The sequence below is a fragment of the Coregonus clupeaformis genome, chromosome 10 (genome assembly GCF_020615455.1).
Source record: "Coregonus clupeaformis isolate EN_2021a chromosome 10, ASM2061545v1, whole genome shotgun sequence".
NCBI classification, from domain to species: Eukaryota; Metazoa; Chordata; class Actinopteri; order Salmoniformes; family Salmonidae; genus Coregonus; species Coregonus clupeaformis.
Window position 1 is genome coordinate 20,338,071 of NC_059201.1, and position 26,031 is coordinate 20,364,101.

At 44.3% G+C, this 26,031-nt stretch overlaps 1 protein-coding gene across 2 annotated transcripts; it reads left to right on the top strand.

The window, feature by feature from the left end:
• The first annotated feature begins 9,314 nt into the window (after positions 1–9,314).
• Positions 9,315–25,043, top strand: LOC121575316 (ETS domain-containing protein Elk-4). Of its 2 annotated transcripts, none has more exons than XM_041888315.2 (6): positions 9,315–9,380; positions 18,646–18,860; positions 19,970–20,704; positions 20,858–21,112; positions 21,792–21,917; positions 22,547–25,043. In XM_041888315.2, the coding sequence occupies exons 2-6, from the start codon at positions 18,654–18,656 to the stop codon at positions 22,643–22,645; spliced, it is 1,422 nt and encodes a 473-aa protein (XP_041744249.1). In that variant the 5' UTR covers positions 9,315–9,380; positions 18,646–18,653; the 3' UTR covers positions 22,646–25,043. The 2 variants fall into 2 exon arrangements, with proteins under 2 accessions (XP_041744249.1, XP_041744248.1); XM_041888314.2 differs by having other exon boundaries at positions 9,345–9,825.
• Positions 25,044–26,031: the final 988 nt, after the last annotated feature.

Here is a 26,031-nt window from a genome sequence, read left to right on the forward strand (position 1 = left end):
AACAATATAAAGATATCAAAAGTAGCAAGCATAGCCATAAAGAAGGCCTAGTTAGCATAACAAAGGCAATGCATGGTGCATGGTCCCGTGTGGCTCAGTTGGTAGAGCATGGCACCTGCAACACCAGGGTTGTGCATTCGATTCCCACGGGGAACCAGTACGACAAATATGAAAATGTATGCACTCACTACTGTAAGGCGCTCTGGATAAGAGCATTTGCAAAATAACTTAAATGTCATTAACACTACAAGTAGGGTACTAGGGGGTAACTAGCCCCCTGGGGTAACTGCCCCCCTGTCATTCACATTAAGACCACAAGCTGTCATCAAATTCTTTCCCCAACACTTTCCCTGGCTGCCACTGCTCTCGCTCAACAGAAAATGTCCTCTGTGTCATCACAACTCTTCATATTTCAACAAAACGATTTTGTGGTAAGTTGATCTAATTATAAAAAAGTTGTAGATACATTCCAATGAAGTTAAATCTATAAAAAAAAGTATATATATATACAACAAGGAAAGCCTTAAGATAAATAATCCACCTGTTTAGAGAGAAAAATTTAGATAAGTTTTGAACAAAGTATATGTTGGATGAGTGTGTTGGGGGCAACTCACCCCACCCCCTTACTAGGGGGTAACTGGCCCCTGGGGGCTAATTACCCCTGTATGGTTATGAATGTGCTTCTACCAGTCATTTAGACAATGACTAGCACAGTTAGGGCTAGTTTATGCTAACTTGCTAGCTAGCAACTTCACTAGCAGAAAATGATAGCCAGCTAACCTGCATTACCTGCTAGGAGTGCTAGCTAGCAACCTTACTACCAGATCGTCTGATGTAAAATACATAAAAAATATAACGTAACTTAATTGTAGTTGTAAATGTTTCCACTAGTGACTGATAGCTTTACAGTTAATGTTACTTTATAGCCTTTTAGCTGTTTTACACAGCATATACAGTACATTTGGTAAGTATTCAGACCCCTTGACTTTTTCCACATTTTGTTATGTTACAGCCTTATTCTAATATTGATTAAATGAAAAATGTCTAATCAATCTACACACAATACCCCACAATGACAAAGCGAAAACTGCTTTTTAGAAATGTTTACATACGTTGTCAGACACTTTGCTATGAGACTCGAAATTGACCTCAGGTTTCCATTGATCATCCTTGATGTTTCTATATACTTAAATGCTAATAAAATACAAATAAAATTGACATTAAATGCATTAAATGTATTTAAAATAGTTCACATTTAGATAATTTTAAATATTCTTAAAATATGTTAATGAAGTATGATTTAAGTATATTTAAATATATTTTTTTCCCGCTAAGATCACCATGCGCAATGCCAAGTGTTTGGCTGGAGTGGTGTAAAGCTCACCGCCATTGGACTCTGGAGCAGTGGAATCGCGTTCTCTGGAGTGATGAATCACGCTTCACCATCTGGCAGTCCGACGGACAAATCTGGGTTTGGCAGATGCCAGGAGAACGCTACCTGCCGAATGCATAGTGCCAACTGTAAAGTTAGGTGGAGGAGGAATAATGGTCAGGGGCTGTTTTTCATGGTTCGGGCTAGGCCCCTTAGTTCCAGTGAAGGGAAATCTTAACACTACAGCATACAATGTCATTCTAGACGATTCTGTCCTTCCAACTTTGTAGCAACAATTTTGGGGAAGGCCCTTTCCTGTTTCAGCATGACAATACCCCCGTGCACAAAGCGAGGTCCATACAGAAATGGTTTGTCGAGATCGGTGTGGAAGAAATTGACTTGTCTGCACAGAGCCCTGACCTCAACCCCATCTAACACCTTTGGGATGAATTGGAACGCCGACTGCGAGCCAGGCCTAATCGCCCAACATCAGTGCCCGACCTCACTAATGCTTTTGTGGCTGAATGGAAGAAAGTCCCTGCAGCAATGTTCCAACATCTAGTGGAAAGCCTTACCAGAAGAGTGAAGGCAGTTATAGCAGCAACTCCATATTAATGCCCTTGATTTTGGAATGAGACTGGCTCTGGCAGCAAAAACAGCCAAATACTCCATCTAAATGTGAATTGATTCTCAATTGTAATAGGTTCTAGAAACATATTTTTACATTTTTAGTCATTTAGCAGACGCTCTCATCCAGAGTGACTTACAGTTAGTGAGTGCATACATTTTTTTTTTTCATACTGGCCCCCCGTGGGAATCGAACCCACAACCCTGCCGTTGCAAACGCCATGCTCTACCAACTGAGCTACATCCCTGCCGGCCATTCCCTCCCCTAGACCAATTGTGTGCCAACCCCATGGGTCTCCCGGTCGCGACCTGCTACAACAGAGCCTGAATTCAAACCATGTTCTCTAGTGGCACAGCTAGCACTGCGATGCAGTGCCTTAGACCACTGCGCCACTCGGGATATTAACATAAAGCCCTTTACGTTCTAATTACATCAAAATAATTTCACAAATGCAAAATACACACTTACTGTACACTGTTTTAACCAGCCTTATCACAGTTGCAGCCGACCGTATTTTTCAGTGACAACACGTTTCCGGTGGCCTTCTTCCATTGCACACAGGTGTTCAGAGCATGCTAGATAGCTAATTAGCACAGATGGTCTCTCTGTCGTCCGTAAACACACGCTGTAACATGGAGATATGGCTGTGTGAGTATCAATTGAAAGTTTTATTGATTTATTATTGTGTCTCACTGATATGAAAGATAAGGTCATTATGCTTCCAAACCATAGCGGAAGCAATGCCTGTTAATGTTCAGACCGAGCGTCAGGGTGCTTAACAAAACTCCCCTATACAGAAGACTCCTTCGTCTAATGACTCTTATGTGTAATGTAATGGAACTGAGAGATATGGTGTGTTTGTTAACATGTTAATTCATATTTACGTCGAAGCAAATTATTATTTGATATGGCGCCATTTAGGCTATTTGATCGGAAACACGCATGATGTAAAACGTGTCTGTCTCATGACATTGTCATAATAAAGGCCACATAGGTCTACTCTTTCTACCATAGGCTATATCTGTTACATGATTTATGTTAGATGACTTTGACGGAGCATTGGTGGAGCGCGGCAGCGCTGCGTCTCTCCAACAGCACCATGAAGAGGTGCACTGGGCATTGACAAGATACATATTTTGCGCACCTGCCTTTGGCAAAGCGGGCACTGCTTATCATGGGGCGGCATCAGCGCTCACCTTAATAGCCCATATTCCACTGTGTGAGAGACGTTTTCATTGTTTTGGGGCAGCTTTGTGTGAGGTGTTGTTGGTCAGTTTAGCTTGGAAAATGCCACCCCCATCAAACTGCCGCTCTAGGCAGCAGCCTAATCCTGCCTAATGGGGGGCCAGCCCTGACTATAGTATATAAATATAGTAATACTACAGAATTTAGACCATCGTATACTATAGTATTTTGTCGTGTGGTTTAGCTGTAAATGTGTAACATGTTTGATGTTTGAACTACGACCACAATGGAAATACATGTTAAACTTTGTTGTGTTAATCTCGACAAATGTCTTAATGCATTGTATCCACATTTGTGGTTTTATGGTGTTTTTAAATAATCAAATAAAATGAATCAATCAATGGATACTACAGTGTGGAGTATAGTATTCTACAGTATACTACAAAATTATATAGTAAGCACTACACAATCGAGGGGGGAACCTCAGAGGAAATCCCCAGGAGCTCCCAAAGGACAGCACTTTCAAATCAAAATGGCATCGACAAAGCTAGCAGTTGGCAGTAAAGCTAGCTAGCTGTCCAATCGATCTAAAAATTCTAAAGTAAGCACTACGCGATTGAGGGATACTAAAGTGTGCAGTATAGTATTCTACACAGTATACTACAACATTCTAAAGTAAGCACTACATGATCAAGGGATACTACAGTGTGTAGTATAGTATTCTACAGTATACTACAAAACTCTATAGTAAGCACTACACGAACGAGGGATACTACAGTGTGTACCATAGAATTCTCCAGTATACTACAAAATTCTATAGTAGGCCTAAGCACTACACGATCAAGGGGGGTACTACAGTGTGTAGTATAGTATTCTCCAGTATATAAAAACAGTATATACAGTAAGCACTATACAATCGAGGGAAACTAAAGTGTGTAGTATAGTATTCTCCAGTATACTACAAAATTCTAAAATAAGCGCTGCATGATCGAGGGATAGTACAGTGTGTAGTATAGTATTCTACAGTATACTACAAAATTCTCAACTAAGCACTACACATGATCAAGGGATAGTATAGTGTGTAGTAAAGTGTTCTACAGTATACTACAAAAGTCTACAGTAAGCACTACACGATAAAGGGATACTACAGTGTGGAGTATAGGATTAAACAGTATACTACAGTTAAACAGTATACTATTCTATAGAATTCTACAGTAAGTGCAATAGTATTCTATAGTAAACTGTAGTATGTTTTGTTGTTGTGGTAAATACCAGTCTGTACAGTAATGCAGCAATTCCAATCTGGCATGACTATTCTATTAACAATTCCTCTCCTAGTGCCCTCAATACAGTGAACTGTACAGGTAAAACACACTCGCAGACTTAGCTAAACTAACATAACATGACTAAAGTATTACATTACTTACACAGGTTTGGTATAAAATACCTACTAGCCTATATAACTGCGTCTCATACAAGTTCCCTTTACATACATTATGCTTGTTATGAGCTGACCATACACTTTGTTTGTGTCACGCCCTGGCTCTGGGGACTCTTATATGTTGAGCCAGGGTGTTAGTTTCTATGTTTAGTGTTCTATGTTCAGGTTCTAGATCATGTATTTCTATGTTGGCCGGGGTGGTTCCCAATCAGAGGCAGCTGTGGCGTGTTGTCTCTGATTGGGAACCATACTTAGGCAGCCTGTTTTGCACTTGTCATTTGTGGGATCTTGTTCCAGAGAGGTTTGTGTTTTGTTAACCTTAGGACTTCACGTATCGTTTTGTTGTTTTGTTAATTGTTGAAAAGTACTCATTAAAAGATGTACGCATATCACGCTGCGCCTTGGTCTGTTGCTTACGACGATCGTGACAGAAGATCCCACCAAATAAGGACCAAGCAGCGTGTCCAGGAGCAAACGCCGGAGGTAACGCTAGTGGATGTCCTCCTCGGTTGGGGGAAGATCACCGAGGAGGAGGCCGTCCGCTACCGGAGGGCGATGAGGGAGGATGTCCAGGCAGGAGAGGAGAAGCGGCGCCAACCGGGCCGTCGTCGGACAGGCGAGAGGCAACCCCAATACATTTTTTTTGGGGGGCACACGGCGTGGACGACGGGGCAGCAGGAGGCAGCTACAGGGCGAATCTGCAGAATAGGAGAGGAGGCCACCAGGTTATGGGGGCTATTGGTCATGAGGGAGCAGGAGTTAGTTGGTCAGAGGGAGGAGCTACTGGAGGCGATAAGGGAGAAGGAGAGAGTAGAGGCACGGCGAGAGGAACTGGTTAGGCAGCAGAGGGAGCGGAGGTTTATGACGAAACCCAGTCCCGCTCCTCGCACTAAGCAAGTGGTGTGTGTCACCAGTCCGGTCCGGCCCGTTCCTGCTCCCCGCACTAAGTTAGTGGTGCGTGTTCCCAGTACGGCCCAACCCGTTCCTGCTCCCCCCACTAAGTTAGTGGTGCGTGTTCCCAGTCCGGCCCAACCCGTTCCTGCTCCCCGCACTAAGTTAGTGGTGCGTGTTCCCAGTACGGCCCAACCCGTTCCTGCTCCCCGCACTAAGTTAGTGGTGCGCGTCGCCAGCCCGGCCCGGCCTGTTCCTGCCCCTCGCACCAAGCCTGGGGTGCGCGTCGCCAGCCCGGCCCGGCCTGTTCCTGCTCCCCGCACCAAGCCAGTGGTGCGCGTCGCCAGCCCGGCCCGGCCTGTTCCTGCCCCTCGCACCAAGCCAGTGGTGCGCGTCGCCAGCCCGGTCCGGCCTGTTCCTGCTCCCCGCACCAAGCCAGTGGTGCGCGTCGTCAGCCCGGTCCGGCCTGTTCCTGCTCCCCGCACCAAGCCAGTGGTGCGCGTCGCCAGCCCGGTCCGGCCTGTTCCTGCTCCCCGCACCAAGCCAGTGGTGCACGTCGTCAGCCCGGTCCGGCCTGTTCCTGCTCCCCGCACCAAGCCAGTGGTGCGCGTCGTCAGTCCGGCACAACCCGTGCCTGTTCTACCGGTGCCTGGTCCACACCGGAGCCTAAGCAATCCGCTCCACCGATGTCCAGTCCAGCTCCAGCCAGCGGGGCCAGACCAGACCAGGGGCGCTACGGGGGGGTAGCTAGAGAGTGGTGGTCACGCCCGGAGCCGGATCCGCCTCCAAGGCGGAATGCCCACCCGGCCCCTCCCCTGTTGGGTTTAGTTGGGGGGGGGTACTGTCACGCCCTGGCTCTGGGGACTCTTATATGTTGAGCCAGGGTGTTAGTTTCTATGTTTAGTGTTCTATGTTCAGGTTCTAGATCATGTATTTCTATGTTGGCCGGGGTGGTTCCCAATCAGAGGCAGCTGTGGCGTGTTGTCTCTGATTGGGAACCATACTTAGGCAGCCTGTTTTGCACTTGTCATTTGTGGGATCTTGTTCCAGAGAGGTTTGTGTTTTGTTAACCTTAGGACTTCACGTATCATTTTGTTGTTTTGTTAATTGTTGAAAAGTACTCATTAAAAGATGTACGCATATCACGCTGCGCCTTGGTCCGTTGCTTACGACGATCGTGACAGTTTGGGGCTAGATCGTTGTGATAATGAAAAATATCCACTATATGGAAGTAGCTGAATTTCAGTTCACCACTGCCACTGAAGCATCTGATCAATAGAGGTATGAGTTAGACACTCCAATACCACACCCCAGATGCCTCCACTGTACAGAAAAGGCCTGCTATTTTCCCGGGGCAGCATACAATTAATCTCTGGACAGTAGACACTGAGTACATTGGGTACATTCTTTCCCCCTTTGAAAACCTGATGATCAATAAAATCAATATTTGGTGCCAGGCTGCCACACTGTGGTCAGATGGTGTATTTGTTGAGCAGGTTGTCCTGAGTTTATTTTGACCTCTGACCTTTTAGTGCTGCTCTAAACATTGTACTGTCAAAAGCATATGTAAGCATAAATACATTTTACATGTCGGATTCACTTAAAATGCAGTGAAAGGAAGGATATCAAACAGAAAAAAGCCTATTATAGCCTATTATTTTATAACAAAATATGTGGTGCCTACCTGGATTTGTGTTTTAGGATCAGGGGGACACCTGAAAGGCGGAAATAAAAAAGCCTATGCTGCATTAATAACCAAGTGGGAAGGTGGTAATTACCAGTTGTTAAGTTGGGTGCATTCACGTTTTGAACTGGGAAATACCATCAAACGGAGGTCACTAGAAGGTTTGTGATTGTTTTGCTCTTTTTTTTATCCAGAGCTGCTTTCACTTTCTAAATCAAAAGGAAGATGAACAGAATACATTTTGTATCAACATTTTGTATTTTTCCCAGTCGTATGCTGGTATTTACGAAATTACTAGATGTTGTGAATGCAGAATTATTAAATAAATGACATAACACAAATTTACAACAAGAAAGAAAAACATATTGAGAGACACAACACATTCTATTGATATCAATAGACAGTAAATCTGTTTGGTAGTTGATTTCGAATAGCCTTCAGGGCTTATTTGGGCACACCCGGTTGCCGCAAGGGAAGTGAGTTTGGATCTGTAGTCTCGTTCGTAGCATTTTCTGAAGATAGCCAGATAGTTAGCTAGATATGGAGAAAGTCTGAATAAATCAAATGCATGGAACCATAACTAGCTAGCTAGAAAATTGAAGGGTTTTGCTGGAATAGGTGCGATGACACAAAAGCATAAGAATGGCGCTAAGTTCAGACCTTTGTCTGCTGAGTACACACCTTTGACTCCTGAGTATGTACTTTTGTCTCCTGAATACAAACCATGTAAATTTACCTTTAGGTCTTCATGCTCTCTTGAGAAACTTGAGGATCTCGAAATGGAGTCGGTCGGCAGTGGTGAGCGCTCTGAGGTTGAGCCAGTCCAGGATGAAGTGGGCCTACCTGCGGCGACAGGTGTGGTAGAGACTTCCAGTGTTTGCCCTGTGAATCCTACCAGAGAAGATTTTGGACCAGTGGAAGTGAGATTTTTGGAAAGAGTGGATTCCTGCTTTTTGTCCAACCTATATGTTGTGTCAAGCTGGGTAAAGGACAAACTGGGAATGGTTACATCTGTGAAAGTTTCCAGAAGTGGAATTGTTTAGATTTTTTGTGCATCCTCCGCCCAGAGGAAGCGAGCGCTTCACGTCACTTGGCTCGGGGCTCAACCTGTGGCGTGCTTTGCTCACTGGAACAGGGCGCCGTTCAACGGGGTGATCAGTGGGGTAGCGTTGAGTGTAGAGGTGGATCAAATGAAGAAGAATATTCCTGGTGTTTGTGACACCTGCAGTTTGGTGAGACATAGACCTGGTGGCAATGGCGAGACTGAGAATACCCTGTCTGTCTTGTTGAGCTTTGACACAGAGTTTCTACCTGATAAGGTCAGGTTAGGTTAAATTTGCTATTCTGTGAGGGCCTATGTTCCGAACCCACTATGGTGCTTTAAGTGCCAAGGATTCGACATGTTGCAGCAGTGTGCAGAAGGGAGATCTCACATTGTGAGAAACGTGCAGGAGGGCACAGTCAGAGGGAGTGTACAGTTGGGATGGAGAAAGCACTATGTGTCAACTGTAGGGGCGCCCATGCAGCTGGGGATCCGAACTGCCCTGTGAGGGAGAAACAGATGGAGATTGTCAGAGTTCAAGTGGGGCAGAAAGTTTCCTATCCTAAAGCAGTGAAGAGAGTTGAGGATAGCCCAAGGGTGAGTGATTCGACTGGAAGCCCCCCAGTGAGTAGGCCTGAAGAGAGAGATCCAGAGAGGATGAGTTTTAGTAAGGTTGGATTTCTGGCGTTTATTTCCGTGGTGCTCAACTGCACTGCGCTGATGGAGTGGAAATCACAGAAGATAGATGTGGTAGTTGCAGCAGCAGAGAAATATTTGGGTGTGAGAGATTTTCGTGCAGAAGATCTACAGGACGTTTTGAGTGAAGGGGTTCTATCCTCCCAGGCCAAATGCCTGGTGTATGATTATTTAGGGCCAAAGTAATGGGTTGGGGTGGTGTGGGAATAGTGTATAGGTGCAGGGTTAGATGGTGGTGCAATTTAAAGGTTTTCCCATTCCCCTTTTCCCCGTTTTGTTTTGACCAAAATGTGCAATCCGCACTCCGACCTGCGAAGACAGCAATAAGCAACACAGCATCTAGTCTGGCGGAAATTCACACAAAGAAGAAGAAGCTGTTGCCGCAACATTTCTCACCACGCCTCCCACGCGCGAATGCTCCACGCGACGAGCAGAGCAGAGGTATGACAACAGCAGTCAAGTCTTTGCAAACTTGCCTGTTACATTGTAACTTGTGAAATTAGATTATACTGTCAAATGTTTTTGGGTCAACAGCGAAAGTGAAGCATCGTTGAAAACACTTTTTTTTTGTTGAGACAAATGTAGCTGAAAATAAAAGTGGTTGGCGGGGACAGAAAACAACCCGCATATGGAACGCAAACAAAAAGGGAAGTGATCTCAGCATGCGTTTAATTTCTTGTTCTTAAAGATTCGCACAAATTTTTTTATCACCCAAAATGTATATGGCAATTTGATAGTTTTCACGTAAAGGGCTAGCTAGCTAACTAGCTAGCTAGCTATTTGCTACTCAGTTAGCTGAAGCTAGCAAGCTCGTTTTCTGTCATGTTTTGGGAGTTGTATCGACACTTCTGGGCGGCTCAAATTTTCAACGAGTTCGACTAGCAAGGTAAGCTACCGTAACTAACGTTAGCTAACCTAGATAGCTAGTTACTCTAAACTGTAAGATATTGTGACAACGTAGGGAAATGAATGATAGCTAAGTAATTGCACTAGCTGCAATCTAGGTAAATGCATAGTTAGCCAACATCTCAGTATTTGGCAAGCTAACAAGTGGTTGTTTTCGTGCAGCTAGCGTAACTGTTAGCTACAACATGGCATTTCATCGAGTCTGTGATTTCAAACTAGCTAACGTCGTTAGCTAACTGTTAGTTGTTGACATGACTTTTTTTCTAACTGCTAACGTTAACAAGCCATCACATTTTAATACCATATCTTAGTGCTTTTTGTTAAACAGTATTATGATATTGTTTGGGTGGTCAAACGACAATTTAACTGCAACATATATTACAAGTGACATCACTGTATGTGCTCTTTGCTCTGTGGGTCCTAGCTGAGTGCTGGATGTCCTCGTTACATAATCAGAATTGCTCTAATCATATCTATAATCTTGTGTTCCTTGGCGGCCTCACTGTGAGCCAGTCTGTATCGTTGTTACCCAGTTTTACACCGTAAGAATGAGACGGATTGTGAGTGGGGGATGTGTCCCCGTCCCAGCTGGGCTGGATGAGTCAGGGCAGATTGACTTTTCAACTAAGCCTCTTACATACATATATACACGCACACACACGGTAGATAGTCTACGTTAGGTAGGTAGTGTTCAGTACACAACCTGATCTGGCCTACATGTGTTGCAGAGTGCAACAAATGTATACTCCTTATCAGTTCAGTTCTGATGTAAGCGGCTTTATTGATATTTATGACAATAAACAGTCAAACTATGACTATGCCCGTAATTTCCACTCTTATGCCGCCAAGTAGACATGGTTATTGTGATAGTGCTGTTTAGCATAGTTTGAGCTTTTCTTGCATGGCATCTTGACTGTTTTATAATGTGTCATATTTTGAGTGTTATGGAGGGTGGATGACAAGTGTTTCCTCTGTATTCATTTAGCAGCAGCGCTAAATCGTTGCCTCCACTCCCAATAAATATTATGTAAACTAGTGTTAGTGCAATGACTGTAAGTCTATGTGAACAGCAAGCATGCTAGCTGTTCCTGTAGACTTCCAGTCATTGCGCTAGCATGCTATCTGTTCCTGTAGACTTCCAGTCATTGTGCTAATTCTAGTTATCATGGCTTGCAAAACTACTTTTAACTTCCTTCAAACTGCTTGCAGAGACATACAAATGTTATTAATGAGTTCTAGAGCCCAACCCCTAAGTTTTTTTTTGTCTGATTCCGATTTTTGCTGGGACAAAACGTACATGTACAATATATCTGCCGATATACTGTTTTACAGTGGGGGAATTAAAGTGTCATTTTTCCACACTGAGTTCTCATAAATTGGCATCCAAAAGAGCAATTGTCCAAGAAATATGCCTCAAATGTTAATTTCTTACAATGTGACAATAATGACGACACATGAGTGGCCGCAAGTGTTTGGATAAGCATGAGATTCCCGTTTTTTTAATCCCCATTTATTGAATATCAGTTATCGGTAGGGCTGGCACAATTACTGTGTAACCGACAGTTATGGATGAAGACCTTAATGGAAGAAAAAACCCCCTGAGTATACAAAACATTGAGTTGCACCCCCCCATCTTTTTGCCCTCAGAACAGCCTCAATTTGTCTGGGCATGGACTCTACAAGGTGTCAAAAGCGTTCCACTGGGATGCTGGCCCATGTTAACTCCAATGCTTCCCACAGTTTTGTCAAGTTGGCTGGATGTCTTTTGGGTGGTGGACCATTCTTGATGCACACAGGAAACTGTTGAGCGTGAAACTGTCATGGAAAGAGCAGGTGTTCTTAATGTTGTGTATATATACAGTACCAGTCAAAAGTTTGGACACATCTACTAATTCCAGGGTTTTTCCTTTTTAAAACTATTTTCTACGTTGAAGAATAATAGTGAAGACATCAAAACTATGAAATAACACATATGGAATCATGTCGTAACCAAAAAAGTGTTAAACAAATCAAAATATTTTTTATATTTGAGATTCTTCAAATAGCCACCCTTTGCCTTGATGAGGTGGCTATTCATAGTCATAGTTTGACTGTTTATTGGCCTAAGTGCCAGATCCAGGCTCTGTCGTAGCCGGCCGCGACCGGGAGACCCATGAGGCGGCGCACAATTGGCCCAGCGTCGTCCAGGGTAGGGGAGGGAAGGGCCAGCAGGGATGTAGCTCAGTTGGTAGAGCATGGCGTTTGCAACGCCAGGGTTGTGGGTTCGATTCCCACGGGGGCCAGTATTAAAAATATAAAAATAATGTATGCACTCACTAACTGTAAGTCGCTCTGGATAAGAGCGTCTGGTAAATGACTAAAATGTAAAATGTAAATGACAGCTTTGCACACTCTTGGTATTCTCTCAAATGGCTTCCTGAGGTAGTCACCTGGAATTCATTTCAATTAACAGGTGTGCCTTAAAAGTTAATTTGTGGAATTTCTTTCCTCCTTAATGCGTTTGAGCCAGTCAGTTGTGTTGTGACAAGGTAGGGGGGGTATACAGAAGATGGCCCTATTTTGTAAAAGACCAAGTCCATATTATGGCAAGAACAGCTCAAATAAGCAAAAGAAAAATGACAGTCCATTATTACTTTAAGACATGAAGGTCAGTCAATACGGATCATTTCAATAACTTTCTTCAAGTGCAGTCACAAAAACCATCAAGGGCTATGATGAAACTGGCTCTCATGAGGACTGCCACAGGAATGGAAGACCCAGAGTTACCTCTGCTGCAGAGGATAAGTTCATTAGAGTTACCAGCCTCAGAAATTGCAGCCCAAATAAATACATTTTACATTTTAGTAGACGCTCTTATCCAGAGCGACTTACAGTTAGTGAATACATATATAATTTTTTTATACTGCCCCCCGTGGGAATCAAACCCACAACCCTGGCGTTGCAAACGCCATGCTCTATCAACTGAGCTACATCCCTGCCGGCCATTCCCTCCCCTACCCTGGACGACGCTGGGCCAATTGTGCGCCGCCCATGAGTCTCCCGGTCGCGGCCGGCTGCGACAGAGCCTGGATTCGAACCAGGATCTCTAGTGGCACAGTTAGCACTGCGATGCAGTGCCTTAGACCACTGCGCCACAGAGTTCAAGTAACAGACACATCTTAACATCAACTGTTCAGAGGAGACTGTGTGAATCAGGCCTTCATGGTCAAATTGCTGCAAAGAAACCACTACTAAATGACACCAATAAGAAGAAGAGACCTGCTTGGGCCAAGAAACACGATCAATGGACATTAGACCGGTGGAAATGTGTCCTTTGGTCTGGAGTCCAAATTGGAGATTTTTGGTTCCAACGGCCGTGTCTTTGTGAGAAGCGGTGTGGGTGAACGGACGATCTCTGCATGTGTAGTTCCCACCGTAAAGCATGGAGGAGGTGGTGTTATGGTGTGGGAGTGCTTTGCTGGTGACGCTGTCTGTGATTCATTTAGAATTCAAGGCACACTTAACCACCATTTATTCCACAGCATTCTACAGCGATACGCCATCTCATCTGGTTTGGGCTTAGTGGGACTATCATTTCGAACAATGAGCCAACACACCTCCAGGCTGTGTAAGGGCTATTTTACCAAGAAGGAGAGTGATGGAGTGCTGCATCATATGACCTGGCCTCCACAATCCCCCGACCTCAACCAAATTAAGATGGTTTGGGATGAGTAGGACGGCAGAGTGAAGGAAAAGCAGCCAACAAGTGCTCAGCATACAGTGGGGGGAAAAAAGTATTTAGTCAGCCACCAATTGTGCAAGTTCTCCCACTTAAAAAGATGAGAGAGGCCTGTAATTTTCATCATAGGTACACGTCAACTATGACAGACAAAATGAGGAAAAAAAATCCAGAAAATCACATTGTAGGATTTTTTATGAATTTATTTGCAAATTATGGTGGAAAATAAGTATTTGGTCAATAACAAAAGTTTCTCAATACTTTGTTATATACCCTTTGTTGGCAATGACACAGGTCAAGCGTTTTCTGTAAGTCTTCACAAGGTTTTCACACACTGTTGCTGGTATGTTGGCCCATTCCTCCATGCAGATCTCCTCTAGAGCAGTGATGTTTTGGGGCTGTCGCTGGGCAACACAGACTTTCAACTCCCTCCAAAGATTTTCTATGGGGTTGAGATCTGGAGACTGGCTAGGCCACTCCAGGACCTTGAAATGCTTCTTACGAAGCCACTCTTTCGTTGCCCGGGCGGTGTGTTTGGGATCATTGTCATGCTGAAAGACCCAGCCACGTTTCATCTTCAATGCCCTTGCTGATGGAAGGAGGTTTTCACTCAAAATCTCACGATACATGGCCCCATTCATTCTTTCCTTTACACGGATCAGTCGTCCTGGTCCCTTTGCAGAAAAACAGCCCCAAAGCATGATGTTTCCACCCCCATGCTTCACAGTAGGTATGGTGTTCTTTGGATGCAACTCAGCATTCTTTGTCCTCCAAACACGACAAGTTGAGTTTTTACCAAAAAGTTCTATTTTGGTTTCATCTGATCATATGACATTCTCCCAATCCTCTTCTGGATCATCCAAATGCACTCTAGCAAACTTCAGACGGGCCTGGACATGTACTGGCTTAAGCAGGGGGACACGTCTGGCACTGCAGGATTTGAGTCCCTGGCGGCGTAGTGTGTTACTGATGGTAGGCTTTGTTACTTTGGTCCCAGCTTTCTGCAGGTCATTCACTAGGTCCCCCTGTGTGGTTCTGGGATTTTTGCTCACCGTTCTTGTGATCATTTTGACCCCACGGGGTGAGATCTTGCGTGGAGCCCCAGATCGAGGGAGATTATCAGTGGTCTTGTATGTCTTCCATTTCCTAATAATTGCTCCCACAGTTGATTTCTTCAAACCAAGCTGCTTACCTATTGCAGATTCAGTCTTCCCAGCCTGGTGCAGGTCTACAATTTTGTTTCTGGTGTCCTTTGACAGCTCTTTGGTCTTGGCCATAGTGGAGTTTGGAGTGTGACTGTTTGAGGTTGTGGACAGGTGTCTTTTATACTGATAACAAGTTCAAACAGGTGCCATTTATACAGTTAACGAGTGGAGGACAGAGGAGCCTCTTAAAGAAGAAGTTACAGGTCTGTGAGAGCCAGAAATCTTGCTTGTTTGTAGGTGACCAAATACTTATTTTCCACCATAATTTGCAAATAAATTCATTAAAAATCCTACAATGTGATTTTCTGGATGTTTTTTTCTCAATTTGTCTGTCATAGTTGACGTGTACCTATGATGAAAATTACAGGCCTCTCTCATCTTTTTAAGTGGGAGAACTTGCACAATTGGTGGCTGATTAAATACTTGTTTCCCCCACTGTGTGTGTGTGTATATTTATATTAATGTATATATATATATATATATATATATATATATATATATATATATATATATACATACATACATACATACATACATACATACATACATACATACATACATATATACATACATATAATTTTTTTATTTTATTTGCGCCCATCTCAGTGAACTAATCCTTTGCGGAGGCCTAGACTAAAAGCCAATTCATGCTTGATCTGAAAATGTGGTCGGAGGCTCCATATGGAGGGTGTGACGCAATTGCAGAGGCCAAAATTGAGCTCTGTACCGCATTGCCATGCGCCTCCCAAATGTTGTAACAATGCGGAGGGGTCTGTATAGCTCCACATTGACATGATTGGTTGATGGTAGGTGGGAGCGGTACATCCTGTATAAACACAAACTCACTTCCTTGACAACAGCTCTGCACTGCTCTGTGAAGCGCACGAGGCATTGCCCTGACTTTTGCTGAGGACATATCACCGTAAATGCTGCATGGCCAATGCAGACGCCAGATTGACCATATGCCCACATGCACAATTCACTTCTATATCCAGAATGCGCTCTCTCCCGCCAATTTGCGCACTTTCATTGTTTCATAACTTCATTGTGTGAATTGTTTGCTTTTGATTGTTAGTGTATATCAGTTCCCCATTACACATATCACCAGTAGTACATTTGCCGTTAATTCCTATAATTTCTAATCTACAATGTTTGTTACTTTGGTTACGGTAATTTATTTTAATGTATTCAATATTATTATTCCCGTTCACATTGTTTGCAGAGTACACAACCTATGCTACACTTGTGTTTATTTCATTCCATTACGAGTTTTGTCAATGTAGTCATTGTCTTTTGTTTGGAGCGCTCCTGTCAATGTTGAGTAAGGACGCTCACGCATAGAAGTAGGCCAATAGGCTACCTGGCCTGCGCGCAAATGTAGGCATATAAATATGCCCATTTGGGAATTTGATAGTATTTCTGATTACTCAGTACTTTGTTGAAGCACCTTTGGCAACGATTACAGCCTTGAGTCTTCTTGGGTATGACGCTACAAGCATGGCACACCTGTATTTTGGGAGTTTCTCCCATTCTTCTCTGCAGATCCTCTAAAGCTCTGTCAGGTTGGATGGGGAGCGTCACTGCACAGCTATTTTCAGGCCTCTCCAGAGATGTTTGATCGGGTTCAAGTCCGGGCTCTGGCTGGACCACTCAAGGACATTCAGGGACTTGTCCCGAAGCCACTCCTGCATTGTCTTGGCTGTGTGCTTAGGGTCATTGTCCTGTTGGAAGGTGAACCTTCGCCCCAGTTTGAGGTCCTGAGCGTCTGGAGCAGGTTTTCATCAAAGATCTCTCTGTACTTTGCTTCGATCCTGACTAGTCTCCCAGTCCCTGCCGCTGAAAAACATCGCCACAGCATGATGCTGCCACCACCATGCTTCACCGTAGGGATGGTGCCTGGTTTCCTCCAGGCGTGACGCTTGGCATTCAGGCCAAATAGTTCCATCTTGGTTTCATCAGACCAGAGAATCTTGTTTCTCATGGTCAGAGTCCTTTGGGTGACTTTTGGCAAACTCCAAGTGGGCTGTCATGTGCCTTTTACTGAAGAGTGGCTTCCTTCTGGCCACTCTACCATAAAGGCATGATTGGTGGAGTGCTGCAAAGATGGTTGTCCTTCTGGAAGGTTCTCCCATCTCCACAGAGGAACTCTGGAGCTCTGTCAGAGTGACCATCAGGTTCTTGGTCACCTCCCTGACCAAGGCCCTTCTCCCCCGAATTGCTCAGTGTAGCCGGGCGGCCAGCTCTAGGAAGAGTCTTGGTGGTTCCAAACCTCTTCCATTTAAGAATGATTGAGGCCACTGTGTTCTTGGGGACCTTCAATGTTGCAGACATTTTTTGGTACCCTTCCCCAGATCTCTGCCTTGACACAATCCTGTCTTGGAGCTCTATTGACAATTCCTTCGACCTCATGGCTTCGTTTTTGCTCTGACATGCACTGTCAACTGTGGGACCTTATATAGACAGGTGTGTGCCTTTCCAAATCATGTCCAATCAATTGAATTTACCACAGGTGGACTCCAATTAAGTTGTAGAAACATCTCATGGATGATCAGTCGAAAAACAGGATGCACCTGAGCTCAATTTCGAGTCTCATAACAAATGGTCTGAATACTTAAGTAAATAAGGTATTTCCGTGTTTATTTTTTAATAAATTAGCAAAAATTAAAATTTCGCTTTGTCATTATGGGGTATTGTGTGTAGATTGATGAGGAAAACAATTAGCTTAATTTAATCAATTTTAGAATAAGGCTGTAACGTAACAAAATGTGGAAAAGGTCAAGGGGTCTGACTACTTTCCGAATGCACTGTAGCTTACTTTGATGTTAAAGATCCACTGAACCCACCAATTGGCACGTGTGTTTTTCAGTTGCTCATTAGAAAATGGCATACATGCTAAATGGCATATTATATATTACAACTAGGTGGGACAACCACATATCACAGTCATAGTAAGTCATTTTTTCCTCAAAGTAGCTGTCAGAGCTAGTAATGGGTAAAAAAAGTCAAGTGCAAGTGTTAGTACATGGTCTTGTAGTGGATGTGAGCTTTGACTAGAAGCCAGTGGAGGAGCGGGGTGACATGGGAGAACTTGGGAAGTTTGAACACCAGGCGGGCTGCAGCGTTCTGGATAAGTTGCATGGGTTTAATGGCACAAGCAGGGAGCTCAGGCAACCGCGAGTTGCAGTAGTCTAGACGGGAGATGAAAAGTGCCTGTATTAGGACCTGCACCGCTCCTTGTGTGAGGTAGGGTCGAACTCTACGTTGTAGAGCATGAACCTGCAGGAGTGAGTCACTGCATTTATGTTTGCAGAGAACGACAGGGTGTTGTCCAGGGTCACGCCAAGGTTCTTTGCACTCTGGGAGGGGGACATCGTGGAGTTGTCAATCGTGATGGAGAGGTCTTGGAGCAAATTAATGAATGTGTACAGCATTTCTACAAACAAGGTGAAAAGGTTGTTAGAAAACATCTTGTCGTCGTCACGACTGATTGAATAAAAAACGCTGTTTTAAGGGCGTTCGAGATGATTGGCCTGACCAAGGCACTAGGCTGTGCAGAATCACTGATCTTCAAATCACCTTGAATTCCAAACAGTAACTTATTATTAGGTGATCAAGATTAGAAAATGCTGGAACTTATATTGATGTCTGATAGCCTTGGTGCCAATTCAAATTTTTTGCTTTCGTGTTGAGTGCAGAAAAAGGCAGGTATGTTAGGTTTGTTGACTGAGGCTGTAGATTCTGAATGGGGGTCTATATCAGGCTATGAGTAGTCACAGTTCAACAGTTTGATAACTGTCTGTTGGTGACACTGTGCATGTCTGATCTGTCTTCTACATGCCCTGTCTCTACATCTCTCTCTCTCTCTCTCTCTCTGTAGCGGGGAGCATGGACAGCTCTGTGACCCTGTGGCAGTTCTTGCTCCAGCTCCTATTGGACCCCACCAACGATCATCTGATCTGCTGGACCAATGAGGAGGGCGAGTTCAAGCTGCTGCAGGCGGAGGAGGTGGCCAAGCTGTGGGGCGCCAGGAAGAACAAACCCAACATGAACTACGACAAGCTCAGCAGAGCCCTGAGATACTACTACGACAAGGTGTAGACACATACACACACACACACCTCACATTAGCTTAGACAAGGGGCCCCTTGATGAGACCTGTTGAGAAAATGAGGACAGGTTTCTGATTTGTCTCAAAATCACACTTTTTGAATAGAAAAACAACACAATTGGGTGTTCTAAGTCCACAACAATGCTTAAACCACATCAGGAGACCACTTCTAAGACATTTTCATTTTGGGGTGTAGATACCCTTTAATTCAAGTACACACCAGCAAGATACTTGTTTGGTCAGCAGTGTTTCTGTAGCGCATATTTGCTTGCAGAGTTTGCTAAACAAATCACAACTGGATTGATGCAAATAATCATTCTGCTATGTAGGCATAGGTTACTTTGTAGTACATATTTAATGGAGAAGGTTTTTTGGAAAGCCTTTCCATATACCAGAAGACTCTTATTATTAGCATCATCGCTAATGGCTACACAAAGTGGTAGACAAACGCACACAGACAGGGGCATTCCCACGTTGCCTCTTCAGAAAGTTTAAGGAACAAATGAATCACTGATGCATATTGTTCATGTCTTGTGAAAATATTGGGCAAATTAATAAATGTTCTAATAAGTTCAATACATTTAGTTGAATTCCTTCTAAGTTCAATACATTTTGGAATTTTGTTGAATTCTGTTTGTGTCTGGATTCCGTGATTCCGTCTGCGTTCTCCGCATCGCAGATTTTATAGGGCCCTAGGTTTTAGTTTAGTGCTGGGCTGGGTAGCTGTGGGCAGGGAAGTCTCTGTGGTTAAGCACTCCTGTGACATGTCACCACCCAGTCTCTCAGAGTACTGCTCGTTTGCTGTGTATCTTTCCCACTCTCTCTGTGGTTTGGCCTATAGACAGCCTGCATCTGTCAGTGGGTGGGGTGGTGAGTTGTGTTTAGCTGAAGACAGAGCACGACAGGCCTGATTGGCTGTTTGTTTGGTGCAGACAGGAAGGATGGAACATTCCCACGCAGAGGTTACTCTGTGGGCTGTTTTTGTAAGAGAGGGAGAAAAGACAGGGAAAGGGAGGAGTCTGTCTTTCGTACAGCTGTCTGTCTACTTTTTCTCCACAATGTAACATCACTCTCTCCTTGTTTTCTCCTGTAGAACATCATTAAGAAGGTGAACGGGCAGAAGTTTGTGTACCGCTTCGTCTCTTACCCAGACATTCTGAAAGGGGATGCCTCTGTTCGGCCCGATGGGGAGGGGGGTGCAGGGGGTGGCCTGCCACTCTCAGAGAGGGGGGACAACACATCCAGAGATGATGAGGGTGGGGACAGGAGTGGAGGTGTGACAGCGACACAGGGGTCCAGTACTAAGCCGTCTAACCGTAATGACTACATCCACTCTGGCCTGTACACCTCCTTCACCCTCACCTCGCTGCAAAATGGACGCCAGCTCTTCAAGTCCATCAAGATGGAGAACCCCGGGGACAAGATGGCCGACAGGAAGTCCAATACCCGGGCCCAAGACCCGCCCTCTCAGCCAATGCAGTCACCGTCAGTCATCAAGTTTGGGACCACCCCTCCCAAGAGAAGCCCTCCACCTCCTCAGGTTACCATAGAAACATCCAATCCGCCATTGTACCCTCTCCAAGTCCTGCCTCCCATAGATGATGTAGTGACGACACACTCCGCCCTCCTGCCTCAGGCTGTGTACGCGTTTGAGCAAGCCAAGCCCTTGGAATCCTCGAATCCTCGAATCCTGCATAGTTTCAGCCTATCAGAGTTGCCCTCTCGGAGTCCCTCCCCCAGCATGGTGCCGGACTCCACCCAGGAGCTGGTGATTGACAGTGACATCGAGTCCATCTCCTCCCAACCGACAGAGACACAGATACAGGTGGTAAGGATAACACGCACACACACACTTTCTGCGACATTTAGTCCATCTCCTTCCAACATGAAGATTGATTTATTTATTGATGTTTTTGCTCTCTGTGATTCAACTGACTGTGTGCTTTCTCCTTCTCTCTATGTCTCCCGTTCTCTCTCTCAGGTGCAGAGTTCTGGCCATGTGTCAGGTGGTGAGGTGTGTGTAGGAAACAGAGACAGGGACAAGGGAGGGAATAGGGAGATGAGTTTGTCTCCGGTGTGTGTGAGTGGCCATATCACAGGGGGCAAGGCCCGCAAGCCTCCTAAAGTCCTGGAGCTTTCCACTCCTACACTGGTGGTCACCACCTCTGACCTCTCACCTATTAACCTCTACAGCCCCTCACTACCCACCGCCTCTCTCACACCAGCACTGCTACAGGTGAGACACACACACAAGCATTTTTACACAATCTTATACACTCCACACTCACAGTATTATTGTTTGAGATGTATTCTTGATTAGGAGAAGATACATTTACGATTAGGGATGAGGCTAGGTGAAATGTAAACAAACTTCATTGATAGTTTTCCCCCAGCAGATGGCAGCAGTGTTGTAGTTTTATTGAACACCCCTTCTCCCAGTCAGAACCGAGTTACCATGACAACGACTGTTGTCATTCCTTTGGCCTGTCAATGGGATGTTGACCACATGTTCCTGTTGTGATCATAATATTAGGTTATATCAGCAGGACCTGACAATGGTCTCATTATTCTCTCAGATTTTCCCTCTGTGGGTTAACATCTATGCTACTGTGGTCATGAGACTGCTCCGTTGGAGCCAGCCCCTGGCTAGCTTCTCATCTGGGTTGGCTTGCTGGTAAACAATCAAAGCCTCTATTATGGATACAAAATAGAACATATTTTGTTTTCAATTCAAATACTAGCACTTACAGCTCTAATTCCAGCATTGAGAGAACTTTTGTGCCAATTGGTGATAATTTTGAGATATTCCCAAATGACAATTTGAGTATGTTTTTAAGTGTTTTTTTTTCCTTGACACGGTTTCCGGCTTTCTCCTAACTACTAGCCTATGTATGTGTGTGTGTGTGTGTTTACAGACGCCCACTCTGTTGCTGACCCCCAGTCCCCTGCTGTCTAACATCCACTTCTGGAGCACGCTCAGTCCGGTGGCTCCCCTCAGCCCTGCCACCCGGCGCCAGCAAGGAGCACACACCCTGTTCCAGGTCAGAACACATCCCTCTCTCATCACGCTATCCTCTCTCATCACGCTATCCTCTCTCATCACGCTATCCTCTCTCATATCACGCTATCCTCTCTCATATCACGCTATCCTCTCTCATATCACGCTATCCTCTCATCACGTTATCCTCTCTTATCCCTCTCTCATCACGCTATCCTCTCTCATCCCGCTATCCTCTCTCATCCCGCTATCCTCTCTCATCCCGCTATCCTCTCTCATCCCTCTCTCATCACGCTATCCTCTCTCATCACGCTATCTTCTCTCATCACGCTATCCTCTCTCATCCCGCTATCCTCTCTCATCACGCTATCCTCTCTCATCACGCTATCCTCTCTCATCACGCTATCCTCTCTCATCCCTCTCTCATCACGCTATCCTCTCTCATCCCTCTCTCATCACGCTATCCTCTCTCAGGGAGCCCTCCAATCTCCACTGCACTTCAGTGTCTTTCTCTCATCCCTCTCTGTGTCCTCGTCAGTTCCTGCTCTAGCCTGTTCTGTGTCTCTCTGCTCCATACTGTGTCTTCTGTTTCTGTCCTCTATTCTATGGACCCAAATTCTGCTCTTTATGACCCATTGAAGCTGTTCTGTGTTCTCTTGTGTTCTCTTCCAGTTCCCCTCGGTGCTCACCCCTCATTTCCATATCCCCACACACAGCCTGGATGGGACCAACACCCCCGGACCCCTCACTCCAGACCCCCATAAGACATAAGGGACCTTATCCTTGGAACCTGTGGAGCCCCCAGACACTGAGGCCCATCTTCTGCTCCAGAAGGGGGGGGGGAATGAGGGGAATGAGGGCCACGCACTGCCAGGAGGGGCTGAGGTGGTTAGAGGTTTCCAACACGCACACATCTTTGATTCCTTGAACACTTCTTGTTCTTTTAACTTGCCATCTTCAGGTCTCCATTGACACCTCTCCTAAAGAGGGCTTAGCCAGACTTTTAAGGAATTGCCATGGTAATGTGTGCTGCAAAGTCTACTGATTTGATGCTGACCAGTTAGAAATGTGCATCACTTTACCTGGAACAGCCAATCGTGTCTCCACTCTGAGAGCAAATGGATTACAGACCTTTTTCTTCATAGAATTTCCTTCTATTCTTTTTGTGGAATTTCACAACAAACTGTTTGATGGTGTGTTGTCAATTCCGACTTAGTTTTTAGATATTTTTTTAATGGATAATTTTCCTGTTATTTCTTGTATGTTTTTAACGTTTTTTAACCAGCTAACCTTAATGTTTCTCCTCCCCGGCCCTCTCAGATGGGAAATGCTTCAACTGACCTCTCCGCTTACCAACACCAACTCTACCCTTACCAAAACCCTCATCTGAAACAGTCAACCCCCTCTTCTACATGCCAGTATATATGAAACAGTGTGAGGTCTGCCAGTATATATGAAGCAGTGTGAGGTCTGTCAGAACCGTGACTGCTCTCTGCAGTGTATAACGGTCTTTTGCCATAACAAAATGTGTTATTTAATGAAGTCCTTACTGTATCCCTCTCACTTAGACCAGTATACAGGCGGCCATATCAGAATAGAACCAAACCACCTCAGTCTCTACCAGAGAAAAACATGCATATTTATGGGACTTATGCATGTGTGACGCTTGGAAGATATTGAATTTATGTATGGAAAAAGTCCCTATGCCTCTGGGTCAATTTATGAGAAGCCATAACCCTTACTATAACCCCAACCTAAAACCTAGCCTTAACCACATTCCTAACCTATAAGCAAAATGTAAACAATCCTGTGGCCAGGTAGTAGAATGGACAGATGAATATCACCTCCTTTGCCAAATAACCACTAACCTTGTGGAGATTGAGCAAATAAGGATCCTCACCATAAACTAACCCTAAGGCTGTGCATTTCTGTTGATGTGAAGCTATAAGGAAAACATGAAATGTGTGAAGGGAAGTCACATCTGGACTCTGATAGAATTGATAAGTAAGGTGTACTTTTGTTAGTGTTGGATGGCAGAGGAGTTTGTCACGAACCTGTAACGTTGCTCTATAAGAATCAGCCATGTGAACGTGGTGCCTTAAACCCCTAAACCCAAGCCAAACCTGAGGGGGAACAGCCATCCCCTCCCCTGTCCACTCTCTACCCTCCTCCCCACTGCCCTGCGCTGGTCTCCAGTGCCTATACCCTATCCCTGGGTGCAAACTTCAACAGAGCACTACAACAGCGTTTTGGTTTATAAAGTAAATTGATAAAGTACTAGAATACATAGTGTACGTTTTCTAGATTTCTACCGGTCCTTTACTTGTCTGTAATGTCTGCTCTCCTATATACAGTATGTTTCCTCTCCCAGCGAACTAACAGGTGGGGGTAACAGCCCTTCCCATGACATGGCCAGTGAATAGCCTGGTTGGTGCCAGTCTGTTTCTGCTTTGCCAACATGTCACCTTGCCAATACTTTGGGAAGGGCAATGATGTGGCATGGTTGAAGGCAGAACCAGTCAGGTACCCAGGCTACTGTCAGAAAACCCACACAGGGCGTTCAAAGATGACACAAAGCCTGCCACAATATGGTTTGTTACTTATTCTCATGATGTTGTAATGTGACTTTAACATTTTGATATTTCTTTGTATTATTCATGTTTTAGAACAGGTTTGCATAGTCATTTTGATTTGAATGACAGTCGCCTTAAAGATGGAATCCGCAGTTCGGGGAAACTGTGCCCCTGACCGCCCCCACCACCGTTGTTATTGTTGGTGTGCAGTACATATTGTGCTCTTCTATCGTGCGTACAAAGATGTCAGAGGGGAAAAAAACTGTTTGCAGTAACGTTGTTTGCAGTAACTTCTTTGTTGTTCTAATATCGCAAACTGACGTGGCTGTTTTAAGTATGGAATATTATCGCCCACATTTGCAAGTCCTGTGAATCAGGAACATGAATGAGGTTTTAATGTACCAAGAATCCTGTCTAGAGAGATTCTGCTAAGCTCGATTTTGCACAAGAGACATTTACAGTACACATGTATATGATTTATCAGTACACAATCAAATCTCCCTTTCCCTCATCTGCTTATGTGTCAGATACAATCAAATGACAAAATAGTGATGTGTACTTCAGCTGACTTGTATTTTAATTTAATTCCATTTACCCCCCCGAATTGTAATCTGTGTTTTTGTAATATGGCCAGATGCTAGGCTCAATGCTGTTCTGTAGTTGGTTTTTAACGCTGATGTCTTGTTTGATTGTGGGTTTTCTTTACTCAGTGTTGGGAAGTGATGATGACATTGACTATTTGCAAATCAAAGCCTTACAGAGAGAAACTTAAATCTGTCTTTAAGTATTTTTGATATTGTTAAAGGCCCAGTGCAGTCAGACTTGATTCTCATGTGTTTTATATATATTTCCACACAGAGGTTGGAATAATAATGAAATTGTGAAAATGATAATGTCCTTTTAGTTGAAGAGCTGTTTGAAAAGACTGCCTGAAATTTCAGCCTGTTTTGGTGGGATGGAGTTTTGGCCTTCCATGGTGATATCACCATGCGGTAAATTAGTTCATAGACAATAAGAAACGGTTCCAAACCTCTCTGCCAATAACAACTCATTTTCAGTTTCCCACTCAGACCACTCCCTGACAGTCTTAGCAAAATTCTTGCTTGAGAAATTGCTCTTTGAAGCTATTTTTGTTGCTTTTTGACACATTTAATTGAAAACAATCACAGTAAGGTAATTAATTGTACCCATAAACTATTTGGTGTTGAGGTAAAAACTGCTGCATTGGACCTTTTTTAATATTGTGTGTGTGTGTGTCTTAACATTGGCACTTAGAACAATGGGGTTCCTGTAGTATTGGTTTTGCCAGTGTCCCTTTTATGTTTTAAATCTGAATATTTCCCCCTGTGTTCTTTGAAAAAGCTATATTGACCCTAATTATAGCTGTAAATGAATATTATGTCAATTTCTTTTTCCCAATCAACAGTAAAGCTATGCACAAAATACTTTAATATAGCAAATCTAAAGAGTACATTTTAAACTCTAAGGAAGTGCATCTTTAAAGGGTCAATCCATTTGACTTATGAATATGTACCTATTGATTCTTGAAGAATATAACTTAATGGCTCATGAGCTTAGTTCAAC

What these genes read in the sequence shown, in the direction of transcription:
- LOC121575316 (XM_041888315.2), top strand. Translation starts at nt 18,654, where the DNA reads ATGGACAGCTCTGTGACCCTGTGGCAGTTCTTGCTCCAGCTCCTATTG. An exon ending in CAGAGACACAGATACAGGTG is followed by an intron (nt 20,705 to 20,857) that starts GTAAGGATAACA and finishes TCTCTCTCTCAG; the next exon opens with GTGCAGAGTTCTGGCCATGT. An exon ending in GAGCACACACCCTGTTCCAG is followed by an intron (nt 21,918 to 22,546) that starts GTCAGAACACAT and finishes GTTCTCTTCCAG; the next exon opens with TTCCCCTCGGTGCTCACCCC.